Here is a 19524-nt window from a genome sequence, read left to right as displayed (position 1 = left end):
CAATCTCGCAAGGATGACAAAAAAGAAAATTTAACGCAAAGACTATAATATTCCTAAATTCGTAAAAAAATGATGCTAGAAAGTGTAAAATCGAAAATTTGTTATTATTGGAGATAAAAATAATTGATTCTTAATCAAATATTAATAACGCAATTAAGGATTATTAACGCGAATGGCCAAAACTAATGTGGTGGGCGAAACTCTATTATTTTAAATAAAAATAGTAAGACACAATTATATCAACTTTAAATTAGAAGGCATGCAAATTTCAGAATTTGACTTTATATCGCGCTTTTCAGAATTGTGTTACCCATGCAAATAACTTAATTACCAGATTAATTAATTATTTGCATGCATGGATAGCACAATTCTGAAAAGCGCGATGAAATGTTTTGCCAACCAAAAACAACTATTGATCATATTTGAGAAGAAATCTAACAATAAATCGAACTGAAACAATTGGTACAAAAAAATTACATTATTTACTATTCATAGTTTTGTTTTTCAAGGTAATGTTATTCTATAGTATAATGCTTGTGGATCCTATTCTGATAAAATACAGTTACACTTACTGTATATAGTGATGAAAATGAATTGATAACGGGTAAAAGTTTGTGTTATCCGTTTTCCGTGATGCAAATAATTTTTGAAGAATTTCAGTTTGTGAGTATTCCCTGCAAATGTGTAACCAAACTCGAAAATTATTTATATACTTGCCTCGTTCAAAATTTTTTCCAATAATTTCTTTGCCATAACTCCTTAGTTACTCTGTTACCAGTCTGATCCAACATGAACATGTGAATAGTTTAGGCCTTTCGGCCTTATAAAGGAGTTTCGGACATAGTTTCGGATTCCGTCTGAGGTTTCGGATTTCGACTGAGGTTTCGGTTTCGGAAAAGGGGTTTTGAAATCCGAAACTGGCCAAAATCCAAAACTGAAACCTGGCCGAAACTGGGGGGTTCGGCTACATGTATAATTTAGGGTTAAACAAGAAAATTGTTTCTAGTTTATATTTAAAAACTTTTTTTTAATAGGATTTCCTAATTATGAAAATGTATTATAAATAATATTTGACTTTATTTATATTTCAAAATAATTTGCAAATACAAACTGTTTTACATAAATATTTGCATATACTCTATAATCAGTATTGAATAATAAAATAATTTCTACTTTAAAAAAAAAAAAATTTTCATTCGAGTCGAAAATATGATATAGTAAACTTCTAATTATTTATATTGCACCGTCTAAACATTCGCTATTATTATTATCATTATTTTCATCATATTTTAGATAATCTGTAAAGAATTGAGTATTCGAGATGTATAAATAGCCCAAGGATGATTAGTTGCTTGGTCAACTATAAAAAAAGGAAGATTTGCTTTTCGATATTCTTCTGCTTGTTTAAATGAATCATTATTTATATATTGATTCCAAGAAGATATTTGTCATATATTTCAGTTGCACATGGTCTTTCGTCCGGATTTGAATCCCAACACTTTTTCATTAAGTCAATATAAAGTATAATTTCAATGATTTAGTCATTATTCTTTATTAATTCATTTAAAGTATCATTTATATCAATAATTTTCTGTTAAAAATCTCTTTATATTTGTCTTTTAATAAATTTTTCATTCAAAGAATGAAAAATTATTTAATGTTTTACGAAATTTCAAAATGAAAAATGAAAGAAAAATGATCATTCATATGTACAAAATATATCCGTCCGGCACGCGGCGATTGATTTAATAACGCTAGTTAGATATGGTCCTACATAATTTATTCTATAGATTAACATCATGCAAAAATCTTCTCATCATAATACAATAAAATTATTAAAATAATCATGTCGGACATAAAATTACGCCAATCTATTGTATCAAATACTATTTTAATCACCGAAAAATAGATCATAAAGTAAGGATTCGAATGGTTATGCGTGCATTCTTTTTCCTTGAAATCTGGAAAGATTATATTAAACGTTGTAGTACGATTCATTTATCAAAATGGTATAATATGCAACGTAGTAACGTAGTATTATTTCTATTCAAAGTTTTGAAATCTTTATTAGTATGGCAGAATCCTTATTTTAGTTCATCGAAATTACTATCCTAATTATCCTTTATTTTTATGGGATCATGGAACTGAGGCAACTGAACATATTTTTGATATATCATATACCCACGTCAAATATTAGCAGATTCTAACTTTTATGAATTTTATAAAATTCAAAAACGTGTTATGTATCGAGATAAGATGCCACATGCTGGATTAATTGATATATCAAGAGATCGGACATCAGCTGCAGATAAAAATCCATATCAATTAAAATAAAGTTTAATTAAAATTTTACACTATTAAATATTTTAGGCTATTGAATTTTTACGTACTTGGCCATCTGATGATGACATTAAAGAAGTGATTCGAATTGGATATGATGAAGCAATAGCATTGGCAAATTATCAATTGAACTTCAAATTCAATTCAGTAGCAGATTTCTTACAATGAAACTTCTTCAGACAATAATACAATAATTGATAATGAAGATGATCAAGATCAAAATTCAGGTATGAAAATAATTTGTTATCCTAAATCTTTATTAAATTTTACTAAAATTGCTAATATTTATATTAGAACAATGAAGTTGAAATACAAATAAATTCTGAAAATATAGGGACTGCTGCATTTGAAGTTTCCCGCTCTTGTTAGATGAAATCATGATGCTTTCTCGCCCGGATCTTTCATCGCCAATGATTTTATATTCGTTGCGAATTGATTCCAAAATACCTAAAACTGATGTTCCATAATTTTCAAGTCTAAATAAAAAAATCATAAAGTTATCATCATCGTCCAAAATTTCGTGAATAGGTGGAGTAATTTACTCTCAAGGCCATATCTCGCAAATACTTCTTCCAAACACAAAAGACGAAAAGTTTTTCTCTTAACTTATTTAACGGAGTTCACAAATCTCGTCCACCTTTCATGTCATAACTTCTGTTTCTCTGAGAAAGTTACGGTCATTTTGCTTGAAGGAATGCTACCAAGTTCTCTCACCATTTGGTAAGAAGTATTTGGCTATAACTCCTTATTACAGATACTTCTAAAAAATTTCTTTGATATTTTATTTTGAAAATGGTTTCGACGTTAACATTTCATTTAAATAATCTATGATATAAATTATATTATAAATTTTCATTTAATAGTATTAAATATATACATTATACAATTCAATTTTATTATTTTATTAATAAATAATTTGATCATAAATATTTTTAGATTCCACGTGAACGAGGTCACGATACAAGCTATAAGGACAAACTATTCGTAAGCCTTTAACTAAAAATCGGGAACACCGCCATTATGACAGCGCCACCCTGGTGTCGAAAAACAATGTTTTTATGTCACACAGACATGTCAGGTGATTTCCACAATAAAATCATTGCACAAACCTCTCAACTTCCACAACTTGAACAACTTCCATAACTTGAACAATTTCCACAATCTGAACAACTTCCACAACTTGTTCCACAACCTATCACGGAAAGCTCCTCTATGAAATATTATCGTGTGCCCGCCGGAACTGGTCCTCCGGAAGTAGGTGAAAAATACACAATATTACATTGGCCACTTCACCGAATAAATGCCTTGTCACAAGGACCCCTCAAAGGGGAATACAAATTAGATGAAAATAATGTGAAGTTCTACCAAACTACGAAGGATGGCTTTGTAGTGCCTGGCTGTTCAAGTTTCGTACCTCTAAACAGCAGACACAATGTTCCGAGTCGACGGTTACTAGGTCCGGAATCTCCTTGTTATTTTCTTTCTCCGGGGACAGTCCTTCCTGATGGACTTGCTATCGTCTACACTAAGAAAATGAAGACTAGGTTTCCTTCGGACTTACAACATTTATGGCACTTCAATATCTTTCCCACTAGAAGCATGACGCTTCACGAATATTCAAATATGATAAAAAATCTTGATTGGAAGCCATGTAATATTAAGGTAGGTGCATCACCAGATAAACTGGTATCTAAAAACGACGACATCGATGGTTTGAAAAGCATCGAAATTCTTGGGTTATATTTCCTTATGTCATTGTGGTACGATCAAGCGACCAATTCCATGGATCGCCTTCAGGCAAATGAAATTCATACATGGATTTCTTTGGATAAACCCACATTTCAAGACTTAATTTGTGATGAGGATCGTTCATTTTATGTGTTCTCGATGCTCGACCAATTAAAGACAGAATCTGTTACATTAGAAACTTATTGTGCTGATATTTTAGGCGAATTAGAAGATAGATTTATGTGGAAAGAATCAGATTTCTTTGATCCTAAGGTTAGTATTGATTAGGTTTAAACATTTGTGCCAAAGATTCAATATTCTTATGTACATGTAGAATTATTTAATATAGTGAAGGATTATTGAAGAGTTGAAGATTGATGATCGCACAGGTAATTTCAGTTCTTTATTTACATAGGATGAAGTTAGTGTTAAAATAAAGATTAATTGTATATTTCTTTACATTATTACAATAGACATCTTCATCAACTGACAGTTTTTTACTTTAGACAGATATAGATGATGACGGGAAATTCACAGTTACTCTTACGATCAATGGTGAAGAAAACAATAAAAGAATATTACACAGATTACTCCGCTTTGGGTAAAATGACTATGCATGTAATTTTATTTATCATAATATTAATAAAAAATTTCCTGGCAAAATTTCCGCTTGTCCAAAATGATGTGTTTTTTTTTTCTTGATTGGAGTTAGTGTTTCTAACAGATTTTCCTAGATGCATCATGCTAATGATGCAGTAATTTTTGGATTTCCATGGAATTCCTATTTTTTGCACAATGTATAAATATATAATGGTATTTAATCAGGTATATTCTGACTTACTAGCAAAATCACCAGCTTTTCTAATAAATGAGGCATGGGTACGTCCCACATCACAGAAGCATAACCCACTATCTGTAAAGAAGCTAGTGAAATTAACTCCATTGTAAAATCATTTTAAAACATGAAGCTATTAAATATCAGAAAAGATTAATGCACGTGCCAATGTTATTATCATTTAAAAAATTACCAGTTGCATATATTACAGATATGGGACTCAAGCCAATATTATTACGTGCAATCATGAAGAAGAAACAATCACTGGGTTATGAATGAACTTAAAGTATTAACCCAGCACCTGTTTGATTATAATAAAAGAACATTTAAGAAGTTCATGTGAGACATAGAAAAAGAATATAGAGAGAGGGTTAATGCAAATAAGAAGTTGCGGTGTGAAATTGAGGATCTAAAGATCCAAATGAAGGAGGCGGAAAAAAAAGCTGGCATCTATAAAATTACCTGAGATGCACTTTGATAATTCTATTCGCTAAGGAATGGTAATATCATCCTTTATGAATACTATGATGATGGTTTTGAGAGACTATTAAATTGAAGATGACAAAATTTTAATCACGTAAATAGTTATCAACATCATTATATATGCTATGCCAATCATTGGCATATAAGTGGAGAATTCTACTCAATTCATCCAAGGTGGACCCATTGAGAATGATATAATTTAATTATTTTCTTATTAGTTTCAGACAGTTAAAAAACTTTACAATATATAGATTGGGCTTATATTTTGTGGCATCCTTTAGTGAATGAAATCATCTCCTGAATCAGCACACAGGTTTTTGAATATAACAACATTTATAAAAAGTATTCAGGAGTCGACAAATATTTATTAAAGCTTTTTATTTGATTCATTTCCAATCCGTCTAAAATCGGCACTATCGCGAAATTTGATGTAAAACTCCATATTTACCATACCTTCTGCTTTGTTATGAATTTTATGACATATAATTAAGTTTTAATAGCTTAGTGTTTACCAATCTCGTGAAAAACGCAAATAAAGACACTTCCTTTTTTGCAATAATAAACATGCAACTTTTTAGCGTACTCCTTTTCCTTGGAGTTTTTTACATATATGGTATGATTTTATAAAATATAAATAAGCTTTCGCAATTATAGTGTTTGTGTTATTGTCAATCTACGAAACATTAAATTTCACCCCGATTTTTAATATAACGATAGTGAGGATCAGTGATTTAATCTAATGAAATTTGTATCTTTTTCATAACATATAATTAATTTATATTTATTTAGCTGTACAAATACAGGAACTTTTTATACTTAAACGATTATGAGCATGTATACTTTCAATTTCTGCAAAAAAATTCTGAAGTTATTGCAGGAGAGATCTCATGACAAATATTATATCAGCGTCATCAAAAATTATATTTACCAAATTTTAGCTTAAAAGAAATATTGTCAAAATAATGACTAGATAAAAAATCAAATAAAATTTTTTTTAACGATCTTACTGCGCCCTATATATATTTGTGTAGCTAAATTTTCAAAATCGACAAACAAATCCCTCTGATATACTCTATTTAGTTTCGTTCTTTTTAATTTCGTTCTATGCATTAATTTTCGTGTTTTCTAAACCTGAACAACGTAACAATCTAGAGTTTGCATAGTAACAAATGCATGCTAGCTTGTCTGCAATCTGTCCAATTTGTCAGTTGTCAGAGAATATTCGATCGTCAAACGCCGTAAAGTTATTTATGGGAAAATGTCTCACTTCTTTATTAATAAATAGTTATGATAAAAAAATTTACAAATAGGTTCATAAGCATTTGACTATTATAAAAGATTAAAGTTGATTTGTTGACCCGAAGCCCCTTTTGCTGTGAGGTGTAAAAATAAATAGGTAAACATTTTTGCATTACATAAATAATAAGAATTTCTTGTTTTAGCAAAATTAAAAAATAACATGTAAGATTATTAAAAAATGCTAAATAATAAATTATTAATCTATGATCCTAATTGTTGTTGAGTAGTTTATTACGAAATATCATCATGTGGTGCATCGGCAGCATAAGTTTTATTTGATTGTGGTGTAGAATCAGCTGTCAAGGTTTGAGTTAAATTTGGTGGTATTGTAATCGCTAAATTTTCATTTTGTTGCTGTGATGATATGGTCTCAGATGTAGTAAAAGATGCTGAATTCGTATTTTGATTATCATCCGTATTATTCGTTGTGTCTACGTTATCACGAATTCTATCTAAATATTGTACATCAACGACGTATTCTTGTAGAAATAACTCTAAACTATTAAGTCTCAATAGAAACAATTTATTTTGCTCGGCTAAAGAAAGAGAATTTATTTGATCTTTAGTATTAGGATCATCAGAAAATGGAACAGTCGGTAGGGAATCTTTAAGCTTATTTTGTGTCAAACGAGAAAATCCGCAACAATGCGATTGTACGGCTCCCCATGGTTGTAAGATGTTCGCGCCTGTAAAGAAGCAAAGAAAAGATCAATTTAAATTTTTTATGTCGATAAATAAATAAACAAAATGCCGAGATAAAATGAATAACGCTATAGCTTACCAAAAAGAAATGTATAAATTGCTGCAGCTAATCCCCACGCACCACCTATTAAACCCAAACCACTTAAGTACTATATGATGAATGTTTAATTAATAATCTTTTTAAATAAAATTGATTAAAACATTTAATAAATACTTACTGTATGTGTTCTTTTAAAATATTAAATTAATTTATTCAGTTAGTACGATTTGCAGATTACCATTATAGTGCAAAACAAACGATACAAACCTGAGTTCTTTATCTATTTGAATGGTATTAGAATACTTAGGTTGTATAGTAAAACTTATAATCTGCTCTGATGTTTTGTCTTGTACTATTGGATTTCCAACTGAAAAAAAAAAATTGTAGTAAATGTAAATTAAAAAAAAAAAAAAGAAAAAAATTTAATTACCTAAATCAGATATGATATATGGTTTTCGTTCATATTTTGGAGGAACACCAAAATCATTCATCCAACTTGGTACTATAACTTCTCTAATTATATTAGAATAAGTAAATCTGTAATCCTACAAAAAAGAAAGTTGTGAATAAATTAATGTGATATTTTTAATAATTCTACATACCTGACTTGGCATTATTGAATAAGTGTTCAATGTAAAAATTGATTCTTCAACAAAGTCACTTCTTCCTTGATAAAAAAAGTCTTTTTCTAATATTTAAAATTAAAATAATTGAGTATTATATTAATTCTGGCCAGAATTAAATGATCATAAGATACCTGGATCATAAGCCATTAACGTCATGTCCCAAGGTTTTTCAAGTGTAAATTCTTCATTAATAACTAATTTCAAAGTTACATAATATAATGATTTCTTACTGAAAAAAACATTTTTTATCGGTTGGTAACTTGTAATATAGTGATTTATTTTCTCATCGTAATATAGTTTTGTGTCTTCTAAGCAATCTACTGGTGGTGCAAGCATATCATTCACCACTAAGTGATAGATAGATTGGTTTTTTTATTAATGTAAACAATTAATTATGACAACTTCAGTTATTTATAAATGACTTACTATGAACTTCTTGACAGGAAATACTAGAATTATAAACACCACCAAAATGCAAATCTATAATAATAATAATTTCTTTAATTAATTTTATAATTTATAAAAATAACATTAAAGTTTCATTCTTTATTACTTGGAGCTCGAACGCCATCAACATTAACATAAGAAGTTATTATAATTGGAGCATCTTGGTTTACATCAACTATTAAAACAGCGAGATAACCTGTCAAACCAGATATGAGCACGATCATTGTAAAAATTTTTAATCCCAAAAGATATTTAGGTTCGCTACGACGATTTCCGCCTAATAAATTTGTCAATCTCATGATTTTACAAGTATAATTAAGACTTCTAATGAATTTTTTTTTTTAGAAAAAAAAATTAGTAATTGATAAGAATATGATTCTAAGCCAAATTTATAAAAACACAAATGAAGTATGTGCTATAATTGGTAATATTATAATGAATTAAAGATAGGGGTGTTTATTTTTTTTGGATTGTTTGGATTGTTTTAATCGTGAAACAATGATTTACACAAACATCAATTTAATTTTATTTTATATACTGTATCCCTGTAAAAAAAGTCAATCCGTTTTTTATATTCCATCTTTTTTCCGTAAAAGGCTCATATTTCCGGAATTAATAACCTTATATCGCGGAATTTATCGAATCTGTGAAAGGCTCATTTTTACGGAGTTTTTACAGAATTAACGGATAAAATTTTTTATAGGGTATAAAATTCCAAATAGAAATTCTTCAAAAAAGATAATTCTATGTGAGTGTAGATGTGTGATTGTGCGGCCCTTCACGAGATATTTCCCCTGCATGGAGGTCACGGCAGTCTGAGTGATACTAAGAGGATCATTCGCCAGTACACGAAAGAGTCTGAGCGGGATATGTAATGTGTGGAAGTTATTTAGGATATTTTTACTCTTATTTTTCTTATAAATAATGAATTTAGGGAAATGACTAATTATTGAGCAAAAATATTTTAATACAAGTCTTGGAATATTCTTATTTCTTAAGTGGGTTGAAATGAGAGCTGGTGTATGACAGTTCATTTAATAAAATTATTTAATTGTATAATCTATTGTAAAGGATAATAAACAAAACATATAATATAAGGACTAATATGAATTAATAATCTTGCAACAAAGGACGTTATTTATCGTAACTGAATTCAACGATGCATATGGTCACGCGGAAATAAAGTTCGTCTAGATGTAATGCAGTGATCATGTAATTATGTGACAATGTATATGGATTAACAAATAAATGTACATCATATTATAATAAGATTGTTCGACCATCACATAAAAATATCGATCGGCAAAGGCCGTGAAATTAGCAAATTAAAAATTCATTTATGGAATAAATAAATGGCCATCTCTTATAAATAAATATAATAAAAAAAAAAAATTTTCATACAGTAAGAGATTTGATCTTAAAATTGAATTTGTTGAGCCGAAGCCCCTCTTTGTAATTTTGTTGTAGTAGACAAAATTAATTAAATGCATAATTGTATTGCATTGTATACTTAAATCACATGATTTTTTCAGCCAAAAATTAAAAAAAAAAATAACACGTACAATTATCAAAAAAAGTGCTATACAATATTAAATAATAAATTACTAATATATTATACTATCGCTATTGTTGAGTTGTTCATCATGTGCTGTATCGGTAGCATAAGTTATATTTGATTGTAAATTTTCATTTTATTGATGTGATGATATGGTTCCAAGCGTAGAAGATTCTGAATTCGTATTTTGATTATCTCCCGTATTATTCGCTGTGTTCATATTATCACGAATTCTATCTAAATATTTGACATCAACAACATATTCCTGTAAAAATGATTCTAAATTATTAAGTCTCGATAGTAATAATTTATTTTGTTCGGCTAAAGAAAGAGAATTTATTTGATGGCCTTTAGTATTATGATCATCGGAAAATGGAACAATTGGTAGGGAATTTTTAAGCTTCTTTTGTGTCAAACGAGAAAATCCGCAGCAGTACGATTGTACGACTCCCCATGGTTGTAAGGTTTTCGCGCCTGTAAAGATAAAAAGATACGATTTAATATAAATCTTTTATCTCAATAAAAAATAAAAAGAAGGAAATATGAGATAAAATAGATAACGATAAAACTTACCAAAAAGAAATGTATAAATTGCTGCCGCTAATCCCCACGCACCACCTATTAGACCCAAACTACCTAAGTACTTTACGAGTTTACGATGATATTCATATTAATAGATTTATAAATAAAATTGATTATAATATCTAATAAATACTTACTGTACGTGTTCTTTTAAATATCGTATTTTATTATTTGACTTACAATTAGTAAAAATAAGGATAAGATTACAATTATACTGAAACACAAACCTAACTTCTCTATTTAATTGAATAGTATTGATATACTTAGGTTGTATAATAAATTGTAGCATACCATCCGAATTTTTGTTTTGTAATGGGCCTCCAACTGAAAAAAAATACTAATAGTTATAGTAATATAATTAAAAGAAAAAAAATTATTTACTTACCTAAATTGGATGTGATATATGGTTTTTGTTCATATGTTGGAGGAACTCCAAAATCATTCATCCAACTTGGTACTATAGCTTCTCTAATTATATTTGAATACGTAAATCTGTAGTCCTACAAAAAAAGGTCGAGAGTAAATTAATGTGATATTTTTACCATACGTAAAGTATTTCTGCATATACAGTACCTGGTTTGGCGCTATATTATATGTGTTCATTGCAAAAATCATATCATCAACATCATCACTTGGATTTTGATAGTAAAAGTCTCGTTCTAATATTTCAAATTAAGATAAACACTCAATACCGGCCAGAATCAAGTAATATATTAAATTAAGGTTATCAGCCTCTTTTTGATCATACAATACCTGAATCATAAGCCGCTAAAAACATCTCCCACGGTTTTTCAAGTGTAATTTCTTCATAAACAAGAAAGAACAGAACTATATTATATAATGAACCCTTACTAAAAAAAACATCCTTTGATGGTTGATAATCTATCAAAAATTTTTTTGATTTCTCATCATATGATTGTTTCATGTCTCCTAAGCAATCTACTGGAACAAACGCTTTATTCACCACTAAGTGATAGATCAATTATTTTGTTAATGTAAGCAATTAACTTATGGCAACTTTCTTTTTAAATGACTTACTACGAGCTTCAACACATCCAGTGATACTGGCATTATAAACACCACTAAAATGCAAATCTATAATAATAATAAAAAATCATGTTTGTATAAGTAATGTTATTTCATAATTTATAATCAAAACATTATCATTTCATTCTTTATTACTTGGAGGTCGAACGCCGTCAACATTAAAATAAGAAGTGACAATAATTGAAGCACCTTGGTTTACATCAATTATTAAAACAGCGAGATAACCTGTCAAACAAGCTATGAGCATAATCATTGTAAAAAGTTTTATTCCTAAAAGGTGTTTAGGTTCACTACGACGACGTCCGCCTAATAAACTTGTCAATTTCATGATTTTACAAGTATAATTAGGATTTCTAAAGAATTTTTTTTAAAAAAAAAAATGACCGATGCGAATATAGTTCTAAACCAAATTTATAAAATCACAAGACAAGCTATAAGCTATAAATGGAATGAGGGAGTTTATTTGCTTGGACTGTGAAACATAATCAATTTATTTATTTATTTATTTATTTATTTATTAATTTATTTATATATTTATTAATTTATTAATTTAAAGTATTTTTTTATACTTTAAGCGACATCCGAACTTTGTATTATATAGTTGGGAACTGAGTTAAAATGTTGAGTATGCATAAGGGGTGAGAGATTAGGATACGGAATAATAATAATCTTGGTTAGCTATTATGTAAATTATTAATTATTTGTCATACAAATAAAGGTTCTAATTTTAAATTTAATAATTTTTACGGCAAGATTCTTTTTTAAAGCGGGCCGCGATACAATTCTCGACGCACATGTTGAACACGACATTAGCGAACGCGGAGGGAAATTGTTTAATACAATATTTTCTCCATCTGTAAATTAATTTTGAAAATTTTGAAAATCTTTTCATTCCTGATGTTAACACCCAAAAACTCAGCAATGATTTACAAAATTTTATTAATTTTCGTATTAAATCAATTATTTTTATTAGGGTTTGGACAGAATTACGTACCAGAGCCTCGAGTAGGGCAAGCAGCAGTTATTATTGAAGATAAAATATATTATATTGGAGGATATAAATTTAACCAATCACAACCCACAAGTGATGTTTTTTACCTCGATGTAAAAGAATTTAAGTTTACATGGACAGATTTAGTGAGTCTAGGAGCAAATCTAACATTGACATCATGGCACACTGCAAGTCCAAATGGCATTAGTCTTGATTCAATATTTATATTGGGAGGTGTACATTTAGATGAAGCAAATATGAATTATGTATATAAATTAGATATTAAAACAAATGTAATAAGTGTACCAATAATTCAAGGAAAAACTCCACAACCACGTCAAGGAATGAATTCTGCTGTTAGTATTGAAGGAAAAATTTATATATTTGGTGGCTACGTAGGTTCTGGCGATAATATCATATTTGTTAATAGTTTAGATATATTAGATACTATTAACTTGAGTTGGAGTGTCGGTAGCTTGGTTAATTCTCCTGTTGGTAGAATCTATTATACAGCAACATTACTTAATGATGGAACTATTTATTATATTGGTGGTAAAGTGGATCGTAATAATTTTTCCCCAATGACCGAGGTATGTGTTTTTATTGTGTAAATTTATAAATACTTAAAAATTATGTCTAATGAGTTATTTGTCACAATAGATTTACCAATACGATACTATTGGGGATAAATGGTCTTTGAAGGTTTGTAAAAATATTAAATATACCATTTAAATGCAACCTTTTGCTAAAATAAAATAATCATATTTCTAGACAGCTACAGCTGAAGTTGCAGAAACTATGCCAGGACCTAGAATGGGGCATACAGCCGTTTTAGGTAATTTATTTTTTTTTTTCTCATCTCATACATAAAAAAAGAATAACTATAAAATTTTATATTATGTTTAGGCTCCAGTAAAATTATTGTCTACGGAGGATTGTACTATAATGATGACATACCATATGGTATACCATCTAAAGAAACAATTGCTATGTTGGATATTACTACTCTAGTATGGTCGATACCTCCGCTTGAAAATTTTAATAATATACCAAAACTTGCTTTTCATTCTGCTAAATTGGTGTATGATGCGGCTATGATTATCACTTTTGGTGAGTTACCTTTTTTTTAAAAAAAAAAAATTAGGATTGCATATCTTTCTAAACTTACACGATTCATCTGATTTTACTCTTTCAGGAAATAATACGGACATTCCAAATAGTAATAATCAATATAATAGATTTATCTATGTTTTTTTATTTGTAGGCCAAAAATATAAATGGATAAATGTACCATTAAATGTACCAACGAAGGATAGTATTAAACCAAAATCAAAATCAGAAATCCCATCACCTAATATTTCTAAAACGAGTCCACCTCAAACTAATTCAAATAGCAAAATTTTAATTGTCTGTGTGTCGATTGGATCAGTAGCGGCTGGTTTAACATTATTTGTAGCTTCTATATTTGCTTATAAACGCATTAAGAAAAATAAGAATCAATCATCTAGTTGATTCGATGCTTTTTAATCAAGTTAATGAGTTGATTATTATACATTAAATTATTTTAGAGTATAATATTTATATGTTTATTTTAATTACTTAAATAAAGTTTACCGGCCTAAAAAGCTATTACAATTTCTATTGCTGCATAATTAATACTAAATGAAAAATTTTATTTAAAAATCGCCCTCACAAAAAATTCAATTCTCTCACGTCCATAACTCATCAAGTTTTAATAATTGAATAAAATTACAGACGCAAATTTTAGAATTTAATTTATTTAAATTATTTTAGACAAAAAAGTATCCAAAATAACTTGTTAACGTTTAGTTTTTTAAACAATTATATAAATTGCGAATCTGCAAGAAATTATAATAAAATAATGTTTCAATCAACCCAAGAGTATTTTTGATTTTGAGTAAAACAGTTAAAGAAAACCATATGTGGTCGACGATTTTCACGTGACTTTTACGGATCAAATTCTCACGTGATAATTTAGCCGGCATTACAGCATTAAGTGTGGCGTCATAGAATTAAGTGTGGCACTCATGTGACTAAAAATGGTATTAGTCCTTTTCTTTATTTTTTTTTAAAATTTATCCAAAAAGTCCAATAATTCAAAAAAATAAAAATAAAATTTTGTAAGATTTATATAATATTTAATACTATAATTAAATAGATTTTATTTATACTTAATTAGTTTAATTTGAATATTACTATTATATTTAAAATATAACTTTTATATATATGAAATTATATAAATTAATCAATAATTACCAAAAAAATCAAGTTATACAAAAAAAAATCAAAAAATGAAATGCCAAAACTTAATATTTCATAAATATTCCATGGATTTTTATAGATTTCCATGGAAATTTATTTATAATAATAAAAATTAGGCAATTTCTATTTGTACACTATGAGATCCCCCAATTCCCTCTGTCATCAATTTACAGAGTTGCCACATCGAACGGGCATTCTCATGGTCGAACGAACGAATAAACGAATGAACGAACAATTAAACGAGCGAGCAATTAATCAACAACATAATTAACAAACAACATACAACAACATTATACGACAACATTCTTGGTTCACAACATAAATAGCGTTAGTAATATAAAACGTCGAACGAAATAAAATAAAATTTAACTTCTCTAAATTTCCCCAAATTATATCCACTTTTACCTTTAATTTCAAACTTCGATAGCTCTCGCTACGAATTATTACTTTCCAAAAGTGTATATTTAATTCATCTTAAAATTTCCATTTATTCAATTAAAATTAATGAGGCAAACATTAATTAAAGTTTAGGGCGAACCTATTACCTTTAATTAACATTAAACTTTACTAACAAATAATTAAAAAAATAAAACTTATATTTTTATTGAGTTCTGTGGATGAGAACTAAGGAATTACCTTGAATTCCGCTCTCTATATATACAATTTTTATGCTACTTTCTATTCTATCTATATACTATCTTTTATGTTCTTTTTACATATTATCTCTGAACTATCTTTCTAATATACTATCTATATTTTAAATACGCTATCTTTTAATATGCTATCTTTTAATATGCTATCTTTTTATATATGTTCTTTTTAATATATTATCTTTTACGTTCCATCTTTATACTATCTTTTTATATTATCTTTTACATTATTTTGTGTTCTTTAATCTTTCTGACATTATTTTATATGTTCTTTTAATTCGCTTTATGTGTTTTGCTTATAATCTATCTTTTGTGGCTTATAATTATTCTTTCTTATCGTTCTTATTGTTAAAGATTGCTAAGCCGCAATTGATCGACTCTATTTATCCTATTGGTTCCTTGTCAATCATTCAATAAATATTACATCATGTAGATCATTACTCTTCCTAAATGTTTATCCTTTTCGGCTAATTATTTATCCATTTACGCCAATCCACGATTAATTTGTTCGTTCTTAATATTTAATAATTACATTTGGTGGTTGAATTTTATCATCTTTTCGTGCTTGATATTTGACCGTTTACATTATCCCCCTCTTCGCTATTTGTGACCTCACAAATAACTTTGATAGAATCGAACTCGTGTCTTATCCATAATATTTTACTCGAATCGAACTCGGGTCTTATCGAATACCTCTTTAATTGATTTCGCTTCTAAATTTGTTACTTTCGTTATGTGTTCTGTATTTTTAGTTCTGTGCTCTTCTCCATTTCTCCACCTCTTTAAATACTTTCCTCCAACTACTATTGTCATTTTTAACTTTTACTCGACTGTATCTTTCAGTATCTTTGTACACGCCCTGATTTTCTTCAAACATTCTAACCATGTCCAAATATTCATCCTTCTTTAATGTTGGATATGATGATTTTTCCGTTTTCTTTGTTTCTCTTCCAATGTAATTTTTCCAACATACGTCGCCATCTTTTTCTAAAAATATCACTATTGATTTATCTATTGTTTCTTTCAATCTGAATATTTCTTTTTCCATCTCATGATTTCCATGTGGAGTAATTAATCCTCTGTCAAAACTTTTCGTCTTTTGATAATAATATTCACAATATGGTGATTTGTCTAAAATTATTATATCTGTATCTTCGTCATATTCTAACATTCTTCTGTTTATTTGTTCTACTACTTCTTTTCTAAATTTCCATTCCGTTTCCATCTTTGATTCATAAAATTCATCTTTGTCTTTTCTTCTTCTTTTATAAGTATTGAATCTTACTTTTAATCCTTGTTTTTCCCATTCTTTAATTAAATTTTGTACTATACTTGTTTTTCCTAATCCGTCTACTCCGTCGATTATTACTATTTCTGGTTGATCCTCTACTATCTTTAATAACCTACTTAATGCGTCGGCGTTCGTATTTTCTTTTCCCGATCTATGTATTACTTCAAAATTATATTGCTGTAATTCCATCACCCATCTTGCTCTTTTTCCTTTTGGTATCTTTGCATTCATTAATCCTTTTAATGCACTGTGATCTGTTATTACTTTAAATTTTCTATCGATTAAATATTTATGAAAATGTTGAATTCCCCAAACTATTCCTAAACATTCCAATTCTGTTATCGGATAATTTTCTTCTGCTGGTAATAAACTTCTACTTGCATATGCTATTACTACTTCTTTTCCTTTTTCATCTTTTTGGCTTAATACTGCACCTAATCCTTTTCCTGATGCATCTGTTATCAATAGAAATTCTTTCTTCCAATCTGGATGTCGCAATATTGGATATTGTATTAACTTTTCTTTCAATTTTTCAAACGCTTCTTGTTGTTCTCTTCCCCAAATGAAAGGTATTCCCTTCTTTCTCAAATCACTTATTGGTCTTGCTATCTTTGAAAAATTCTTCACAAATTTTCTGTAATATGAACAAAGTCCTAAAAATGATCTTACTTCTTTCACTGTTGTTGGTGCCTTCATTTCTTTTATCTTTTCTATCTTTTTATCGTCTGGCTTTAATCCATCATTTCCTACTATATGTCCTAAAAATTCTATGTTTCTTTCCAAAAATCTGCATTTCTTTAATTTTATTATTAAATTATTCTCCTGTAACTTCTTCAATACTTTTTCCACATGTTCCATATGGTCTTTTAAATTTTCTGAATATATCATAATATCGTCAATATATACTACTACAAAATCGTTTATGTATTCTTCTAATATTTCATCCATTAATCTTTGAAATGTTGCTGGTGCATTCGTTAAACCGAATGGCATTACATTATATTCAAACAATCCTTTCGAACATACAAATGCTGTTTTTTCTTTGTCTTCTTCTTTCATTTCTACCTGATTAAATCCTGCCGCTAAATCTATACTTGAAAACCATTTTGCTTTTCTGTATTTGTCTAATAATTCATCCATTCTTGGTAAAGGAAAACTATCCATTATAGTTATCTTATTTAACTTTCTGTAATCAATGCAAAATCTATATTTTCCTGTTTTCTTTCCTGCTAATGTAACAGGTGAACTCCATGGACTTTTTGATTTCCTTATCCTTCCCTGTCTTAACAATTTATCTACTTCTTCGCTTATAAATTTTGCCTTTTCATCTGTTTCTTTATATCTTCTTTGCTTTATTGGTTCTACCCCATCTTTTATTTTTATCTCATGTTGCGCTGCTTTTGTTCTTCCTTCTATTTCCTCATCGTATTCCAAAATATCTTGATATTCTAATAGTAATTTCACCATATTTTCCCAAATTGGTTCTTCTACTTCCCCTATACTTAGTTTTTGCATAAATTTTTCACTTGGTTCGAGCATCTTTTCCGTCTCTCTCTCTTCAGAACCAAGACTCTCTATTTAAAATTCTGGTGCATTTTGAATACCTCTCCTTCATCGTTGCTTTCATATTCTTCGTCGTCCTCACTCTCCTCACTTTCATATATTACTTCTCTTTCATATCCCACTGGAATCGTTATTATTTCTCCCTGTTCTTCTATTCTTAAGGTATGATCTTCAAAATTTATTTTTGCATTATACAACTTCCATATGTCATTTCCCAAAATTAGGTCCTCTTCTTCTGAATCGATTACTTCAACTTCTTTTAGTATCTCTAATTCATCTTTGTATCTCAAAGTTATATTTGCCTTTCCTAATGCTGCTATCTTTTGCCCATTTGCTATTGTACATCTAAATTTACTTTTTCCAAACATAGGTATATTCAATCTTCTTCTTAATTTATCTGTTATCACGCTTACTGCTGCTCCAGTATCTATTATTACGTTTACCAATTGATCTTCAACTTCTAATTCTGTTCTCATTGCTGTGGTTCTTTTTTCCTCATTTTTCATAGTTCCCACCGAGTGTAGTCAATTTTTCTCGTTTATACTTCTTGGTCTATATGTTCCTTCTCTCAATTGTTTATGATACTTAGGATTCTCATTTGTTAATTGTCCAATCGTTATATTCGCTCTACAATTTTTTACATCTCCCACAATATCATAAGGTGGTATTCCATCAGTTAATCTTGGTCCATATTCTCTGGGTTTTGTTGGTCCTCCTGCTTCCCTCCATTTCTTAATCCTTCTGTTGGGTCGTAATAAACTTGTCTTTTATTACTCCATTTCATCCCTTTTGGTCCTATCGGTCTACCCTGATTCTGTTCAGTTCGTTCTGGTATATATCTTGGTGTCGTTGTACCACTTGGTATTTCCCTATCATCCATTCTATTTCCTGCTTCTCTTAATTCTTCTTGTAAATTTCCTTCTTCATTATTATTTTTATATCCCACTATTGGATTCGTCCTTCTCGTTTGTCTTCTTCCTTTTACTGCGTTATCTTTTGCGTATAATTCATTATTATAATAATTTAATTCTCCATCTTCATAATCATCGTAATAACCTTGTG

The 19524-nt window shown here is 28.8% G+C and overlaps 4 protein-coding genes across 4 annotated transcripts; 2 read left to right on the top strand and 2 right to left on the bottom strand.

Moving 5' to 3' along the window:
- Positions 1-3552: 3552 nt before the first annotated feature.
- OCT59_014126 (uncharacterized protein) lies at positions 3553-4417 on the top strand (the record flags this gene model as incomplete). The annotated part of the gene is made up of 2 exons (XM_066141965.1): positions 3553-4341; positions 4403-4417. 2 exons carry the CDS (start codon positions 3553-3555, stop codon positions 4415-4417), a joined length of 804 nt encoding a protein of 267 aa, XP_066002040.1.
- Positions 4418-6916: 2499 nt separating this feature from the next.
- OCT59_014125 (uncharacterized protein) lies at positions 6917-8799 on the bottom strand (the record flags this gene model as incomplete). The annotated part of the gene is made up of 10 exons (XM_066141964.1): positions 6917-7371; positions 7467-7536; positions 7606-7615; positions 7695-7794; positions 7858-7972; positions 8030-8115; positions 8185-8247; positions 8314-8400; positions 8480-8533; positions 8607-8799. 10 exons carry the CDS (start codon positions 8797-8799, stop codon positions 6917-6919), a joined length of 1233 nt encoding a protein of 410 aa, XP_066002039.1.
- Positions 8800-10191: 1392 nt separating this feature from the next.
- Positions 10192-12012, bottom strand: OCT59_014124 (uncharacterized protein; the record flags this gene model as incomplete). The annotated part of the gene is made up of 9 exons (XM_025331785.2): positions 10192-10529; positions 10629-10698; positions 10775-10784; positions 10865-10961; positions 11023-11137; positions 11211-11296; positions 11391-11603; positions 11676-11732; positions 11820-12012. 9 exons carry the CDS (start codon positions 12010-12012, stop codon positions 10192-10194), a joined length of 1179 nt encoding a protein of 392 aa, XP_025182509.1.
- A 569-nt stretch (positions 12013-12581) lies between these two features.
- Positions 12582-14187, top strand: OCT59_014123 (uncharacterized protein; the record flags this gene model as incomplete). Its single annotated transcript, XM_066141963.1, has 5 exons — positions 12582-13265; positions 13336-13377; positions 13447-13510; positions 13582-13785; positions 13871-14187. 5 exons carry the CDS (start codon positions 12582-12584, stop codon positions 14185-14187), a joined length of 1311 nt encoding a protein of 436 aa, XP_066002038.1.
- Positions 14188-19524: the final 5337 nt, after the last annotated feature.

The sequence above is a fragment of the Rhizophagus irregularis genome, chromosome 21, assembly GCF_026210795.1.
Source record: "Rhizophagus irregularis chromosome 21, complete sequence".
Taxonomy (NCBI): Eukaryota; Fungi; Glomeromycota; class Glomeromycetes; order Glomerales; family Glomeraceae; genus Rhizophagus; species Rhizophagus irregularis.
Note: the sequence above shows the minus strand (reverse complement) of the source record. Positions and strands in the feature narration are given on the sequence as shown.